This window comes from Takifugu flavidus, chromosome 22 (assembly GCF_003711565.1).
Source record: "Takifugu flavidus isolate HTHZ2018 chromosome 22, ASM371156v2, whole genome shotgun sequence".
NCBI classification, from domain to species: Eukaryota; Metazoa; Chordata; class Actinopteri; order Tetraodontiformes; family Tetraodontidae; genus Takifugu; species Takifugu flavidus.
Genome location: NC_079541.1, coordinates 420,848 through 427,168, shown reverse-complemented (window position 1 = coordinate 427,168; position 6,321 = coordinate 420,848). Strand labels below are relative to the sequence as shown.

Genomic DNA, 6,321 nt, shown 5'->3' with positions numbered 1-6,321 from the left:
ACAGATGCATGATGGGAAATCTCTGGATTCAACCATCGTTCCCCAAATCCAGCAATTAAACTCAGTGAGAGTCATTGTAACGTGATGATGAGGGAAGTGGTGATTGCAGACGATCAGCAGCCAGCGTGCACACGCGCACGTGCATGTGCACGTATGTATCAGATGGACAGTGGCTTGATTGAGGTGGATGAAGCTGAGGCGCCTGAGAGTTAATGATGTCATCGGACTAACGACGGTGACTCGTCTGGACCAGCAGCACCAAATAATCTCGTTAGTGAGACGAGTTTGGGATTTCGGATGGATCCAATTTGATCATTTTCACTAAATGCTGCCGATGCCGAGGCTCTAACTCCGCCCACTTGATCCTCCCTCTCTCTCCCTCTCTCTCTCTCTCTCCTCCTCTCTCTCCCCTCCCTCCCTCTCTCTCCCTCCCTCCCTCCTCTCCCTCTCCTCTCCTCCCTCCCTCCCTCATCTCTCCCTCCCTCTCATCCTCTCCTCTCCCTCCCTCCCTCCCTCCCTCCCTCCCTCTCTCTCCCTCCTCCCTCCCTCACTCACTCTCTCTCCCTCCATCTCTCCCTCCCTCTCTCCATCTCTCCCTCCCTCTCCCTCTCTCTCATCCTCTCCCTCCCTCCCTCCCTCCTCTCCCTCTCTCTCACTCTCCCTCTCCCTCTCTCTCCCCCTCTCCCTCTCTCCCCCTCCCTCCCTCCCTCCCTCTCTCTCCCTCCCTCTCCTCCTCTCCCTCCCTCCCTCTCCCTCCCTCCCTCCCTCACTCTCTCTCCCTCCCTCCCTCCCTCCTCTCTCTCCCTCCCTCTCTCCCTCCATCTCTCCCTCCCTCCCTCTCTCTCATCCTCTCCCTCCCTCTCTCTCTCCCTCCCTCTCCTCTCTCTCCCCCTCTCCCCTCTCTCCCTCTCTCTCTCCTCCTCTCCTCTCCCCCCCTCCCCTCCCTCTCTCTCCCTCACTCTCTCTCTCCCTCTCTCTCCTCTCTCTCATCCTCTCTCTCCCTCTCTCTCCCTCTCTCTCATCCTCTCCCTCTCTCACTCTCTCTCCCCCTCCCCCCCTTACTCCCAGGACAACCCCTCCCACGGCAACGAGCAGCAGGTGAGACAGCTGAGCTGCAGCTTCCCTGATGTTTCGTCCTCCCACTGCAGGAGGGTTGAGTGGAAACTCCCCCCCCTCCCCTCCCCTCTGCCTCCCCCCCTCCCCTCTCCTCTCCTCTCCCCCCCTCCCCTCTGCCTCCTCCCCCCAACACTCCACAGGAAGGAGAGGAAGTTCAGGATTTCAGGAGTGTGATGCGTTCGGGTGCGTGTGGAGCTCACGGTGAAGCCAGATGTGGTGAGACAGGTGAGCTGTTACCGTCTCTCTTCTTCTTTGAGCTGCGAGATTAAAGGTAGATTTATTGATCGGTTGATCCCGGAAACTTCCTCTTTGCTCTGATGACACAGATGTTTCTGAACTGTGATTTTACACTGTAGAAATGATCTTGTGTTGTACATTAGCTCTGTTTTAATGCTGAAAACAAGGTTCCATCTCTGTCTGTCTGTCTCTGTCTCTCTCACACACACACACACACACACACACACACACACACACACACACACACACACACCACACACACACACACACACGCACACACACACACACACACCTTCCTTGTTTCCTTGATGGCTTCTTCTGCTCATAAATATGTTGTTATGTCATTTGACTCCGTGTGTGAGGGCAGAAGCACAAAATGGCTCCTCAAACGGAGATGAGGCTCATTTCTCGTGTCCTTGCAGGATCCTCCTGAGTCCATCGCGGCCGTCCAGCCTCAGAGGCTCCTCATCCTGTCATGAGTGAACCAGGCGAGAGAGTAATTTGAGACTCCGTCCACAAGGAACGCCAGGATGCCTCCGACCGTGTCTCGGGGCTGCCGCCGCACTGCCGGAGGCGGCGCCACCGTGGCCCTGCTGCTGTCTCTGTGTCTTGGCTCCCGTCCCTCCGTGGCCACCTGCCCGATGTCCTGTCTCTGTGCCAGTGATATAATTTCCTGTAGCAGCGGTAATCTGTCTGTGCTGCCCTTTGACCTCCCAGGATACGCCACGTGGCTGGACCTGAGCCACAACGCCCTCGCTGCCCTGCAGGTTGGCTGGATTTCAGGCTCCTTTGGGAGGCTGGTTACGCTGGTTCTGAACAGAAACTCAGTGAGGCTGATCGGGCCGGAGGCTTTTGCTGCTATGCCCCGCCTCGCCCACCTGGATCTGTCCTCTAACCAGATAAAAGAGCTCAACTCCTCCATCTTTGCAGGTCTGAATGAACTGAAAGAGCTTCTCCTTTTTGGTAACCAGATCAGCCAGATTGAGCCCGGTGCGTTCACTGGCCTCCACCGCCTCCACAGGTTCTATCTCTCCGGTAACAGACTGAAGAACTTCCCCCTGGGGCTTTTTTCTGAGACAGGAGGTCCCCGTAACTTAAGTCTTCTGGATCTGTCGTATAACAGGCTCACCGGGCTTCCCCTTCAGACCCTACTGTCTCTTGCGCCACACATTGGGATTTATTTGCAAGGAAACCCGCTGGTGTGCGACTGTCCCTTACAGGCGCTGCTGGAGTACTGGCTGTGGAAACAGTATGAACCCCTTGTGGATTTTCAAGGTCAGTACCCCTGTTTAGACGATTCAAGTTCTGAGTGTAACCAGTCAGTAGAGTCCAATGTTGCTTCAGTGGCAAAGACGTACCATGTTGAACCAGGCAAATGGCTCCAAGTGCCGTGTCTGGGGTTTCGAGGTCCAAACATCACATGGGTCTTCTGGGTCACCCCCACAGCTGTGGTGAACTCATCAGCCAGTGACCCAAATTCCCATTTCATGGTTTTCCCCAACGGTACACTTGAGATCCACTCAGTTCGGCTGGAAGATTCTGGAACTTATGCTTGTGTGGCACCACAGGGGCGTCCCTACAGCCCCAGTGGGTCGAGGGAGGTCAGGGTGGTGGTCGGAGACGCCAGCAGAGATCCGGCTCATCGCAGTGGTTCCGAACATTTCAACACAGCTTTCACTACCCTGGCTTCCTGCGTGGTCAGCATCATACTGGTGCTCCTCTACCTCTACCTCACACCCTGCCGATGTCGGGACAACCAAGGGGGGAGACGGTGCGGAGGACGGGCGCTTGTCCTCTGCTCGGACCCCAGAGAGATGGAAGCGGGACAGCGGAGGTCGAATGGGAAGAGGGTGATCTTTATAGAGCCGCAGACAGAGGACACCGGGAACGGCGTCTCCAAATCAACACCCATGTTCTCAGGTCATGTTGCCACTGAGGGAATTCTCAAAAATGGAAGTAGGACAGTGGGACAAAGTCAGTCCGACCCTGCTCACGTCCCAGAGCCAGAGGACGGCACCTGAAGCCACGTTTAGGGTTGATTAGTCTGATTTGGAAATTAATGTTGTGAGTCTTGTAATTTTAGTGTTTAATGTTTAACAGCTCCGTTTCTGCAGGGACCATAAAGCCAAATGTGGGTTTCAGCGTTGGGATCGACCCACTTCAGCGGCTGTTTCAGAATCTACTGTGTTCAATGTCTTTCCTGTGACCCTGTTATTGTGTCCCCTTCCTGTCTGTATGGGGGACAATTGTGGTCCATATTTGGACTCTAAAAGATTCCTCACATTTATTTTTACATAAATTGAAATGAATTTGTGTTAAATTAGATGTTAAACAAAAGAGCTTTCAGATCCAGAACTCTAAAACATCAGGGAACTGCTGCTGTCCCTCGTCTGGTCCCTGGTTCATCTAGTCCACGTCCTGTGTTATGGACAGGATGTCCTGCCATTTCCTACTGGACAGTTGTCTTAGAATAAACTGAAAAAACATCTGAATTCCCTGAAGAGAGCAGATGTGAGAAGGTGCTTTAGTGGGAACATCTGACCAGACTGGAACCTCAAACTGTCTCACTGTCCATGTGACAGCGAGACAAGTGAGGACAGAAACAAGGACCTTTAGCTTTGACTGTTTATCTCTACTGAGTACATAACCTGAACATTAGCCTAGCGTAGCCTGGCTCCTGCCGGGGGTCCCTCCATATGTGGTATAACTATGTTATGTGCTGTTTATGTAGTTGTCCTCTGAACCTGACGGTTCCAGTCCCTCACGTTCCCTCTTAAATGTCTGAGATGTTGTCAAAGATGTTGTCAAAGTGAGCAAACACATCACATGACTCACTTCTGCCACCTGAGCAGGACGTCAGGGCAGGTTGAGACTCGCTTCAGGTAGAAGATCTGGTGGCTGTTTCTGCCTTCCAAAGGTCAAAGGTCATCTCTTAACTTAAAAAAACATTTTACTGAGGCGCTAACATAATCAGTCACAAGTTCTCCAAATGGGTGCCATAGACCAGGTCTGGAACTGTCCACCAGGACACACGATGAGCCGGGACAACAGGTCCGGGGCCTCGCAGCGTCACCGAGGGACGAGACACCAGGCAGAGCGCTGAAGCTCCAGTCAGCTCCGATAAGTGTCACCACGTCAGAAGGACGTCTGCTCCGATGGCCCCGAGCCCAACACGACCCACATTCTTCTACGTACGTCTGTGAGGACGTCTATGTTGGTGCGTCCTGTCACGGCTGTCCAACGTGTCTGTGCTGAATCTTCAGGTTTTAGCTTTGGTGTCTCTTCTGTTAGATGCAGCTTTAATGTAGCAACAGGAAATAAAAGCTTTCCATTGGGATGACCTGTGTCCTTCTGTCCTTACAAGGGTCCTTCTGTCTCAACCTGTGTCCTTCTGTCCTTACAAGGGTCCTTCTGTCTCAACCTGTGTCCTTCTGTCCTTACAAGGGTCCTTCTGTCTCAAACTGTGTCCCTCTGTCCTAATCTGTGTCCCTCTGTCCTAACCTGTGTCCCTCTGTCCTAACCTGTGTCCTCTGTCCTAACCTGTGTCCCTCTGTCCTCTTCGTTCTTTACAGGCAGTTGGAGTGAAAAATGAGAAAGTCATGTTACATCAGAAGGATTTAGCAAATAATCTCGTCGTAAGTCAAATCGCATTTTACAAAAATCCTCTTACAGGCATTTTGGACGTCCAGCCATAAAAACCGGAAGCGTTTGGGACCAAGTTGGTGGACTTGTTGTTATGAGATGTCAGGGATGGATGTGCAGAGACAATGAGACACCAGGTGAATCTGCAGACGGCTGAAGCACCTTGTAGCGTTGCAGGTCATTGGTTCAATCTCAGGCTCTGTTTCCATGGGAACGCCAAGTTCCTGTTGATGGTACTGAGGATCTGGTGGCCCTCAGCTCATGCTAGAAAAGTCTGGTGAAAGAGATTTTCCTCTTTACTTGGGTGTAGTGACCAGTAGTTGACCAGTAGTGACCAGTAATTAAACAGAAGTGACCAGTAATTAAACAGTAATGACCCGTAATTAAACAGTAGTGACCAGTAGTGACCAGTAATTAAACAGTATTGACCAGTAATTAAACAGTAGTGACCAGTAATTAAACAGTATTGACCAGTAGTGACAGTAATTAAACAGTAGTGACCAGTAATTAAACAGTAGTGACCAGTAGTGATAGTAATTATACAGTAGTGACCAGTAATTAACCAGTAGTGACCAGTAATTAAACAGTAGTGACCAGTAATTAAACAGTAGTGGCCAATTGTGACCAGTAATTAAACAGTAGTGACCAGTAGTGACAGTAATTAAACAGTAGTGACCAGTAATTAAACAGTAGTGACCAGTAGTGACAGTAATTAAACAGTACTGACCAGTAATTAAACAGTAATGACCAGTAGTGACAGTAATTAAACAGTACTGACCAGTAATTAAACAGTAGTGACCAGTAATTAAACAGTAGTGACCAGTAGTGACCAGTAATTAAACAGTATTGACCAGTAATTAAACAGTAGCGACCAGTAATTAAACAGTAGTGACCAGTAATTAAACAGTAGTGACAGTAATTACACCTTAGTGACCAGTAATTAAACAGTTGTGACCAGTAATTAAACAGTGTGACCAGTAATTAAACAGTAGTGACCAGTAGTGACCAGTAATTAAACAGTAGTGACCAGTAATTACACCTTAGTGACCAGTAATTAAACAGTTGTGACCAGTAATTAAACAGTAGTGACCGGTAATTAAACAGTAGTGACCAGTAATTAAACAGTAATTAAACAGTAGTGACCGGTAATTAAACAGTAGTGACCAGTAATTAAACAGTAATCACCAGTAGTGACCAGTAATTAAACAGTATTGACCAGTAATTAAACAGTAACGACCAGTAGTGACGAGTAATTAAACAGTAGTGACGAGTAATTAAACAGTAGTGACCAGTAGTGACAGTAATTAAACAGTAGTGACCAGTAAT

General features: G+C 49.9%; 1 protein-coding gene and 1 long non-coding RNA gene across 3 annotated transcripts; one reads left to right on the top strand and one right to left on the bottom strand.

Annotated features, from left to right (window-relative positions):
• The first annotated feature begins 1,222 nt into the window (after positions 1–1,222).
• Positions 1,223–4,690, top strand: LOC130519446 (amphoterin-induced protein 2-like). 2 transcript variants are annotated; one of them, XM_057022882.1, is made up of 2 exons: positions 1,223–1,341; positions 1,776–4,690. In XM_057022882.1, the coding sequence occupies exon 2, from the start codon at positions 1,884–1,886 to the stop codon at positions 3,372–3,374; it is 1,491 nt and encodes a 496-aa protein (XP_056878862.1). In that variant the 5' UTR covers positions 1,223–1,341; positions 1,776–1,883; the 3' UTR covers positions 3,375–4,690. The 2 variants fall into 2 exon arrangements, with proteins under 2 accessions (XP_056878862.1, XP_056878863.1); XM_057022883.1 differs by having other exon boundaries at positions 1,281–1,387.
• Positions 4,286–5,560, bottom strand: LOC130519448 (uncharacterized). Its single transcript, XR_008948319.1, has 2 exons — positions 5,024–5,560; positions 4,286–4,917 (listed from the first exon to the last, which is right to left on the bottom strand). It is a non-coding gene; the product is annotated as an uncharacterized LOC130519448 (long non-coding RNA).
• Positions 5,561–6,321: the final 761 nt, after the last annotated feature.

Excerpts from the sequence above, each read along its gene's own strand:
- LOC130519446 (XM_057022882.1), top strand. The coding sequence starts at position 1,884 with ATGCCTCCGACCGTGTCTCGGGGCTGCCGCCGCACTGCCGGAGGCGGC.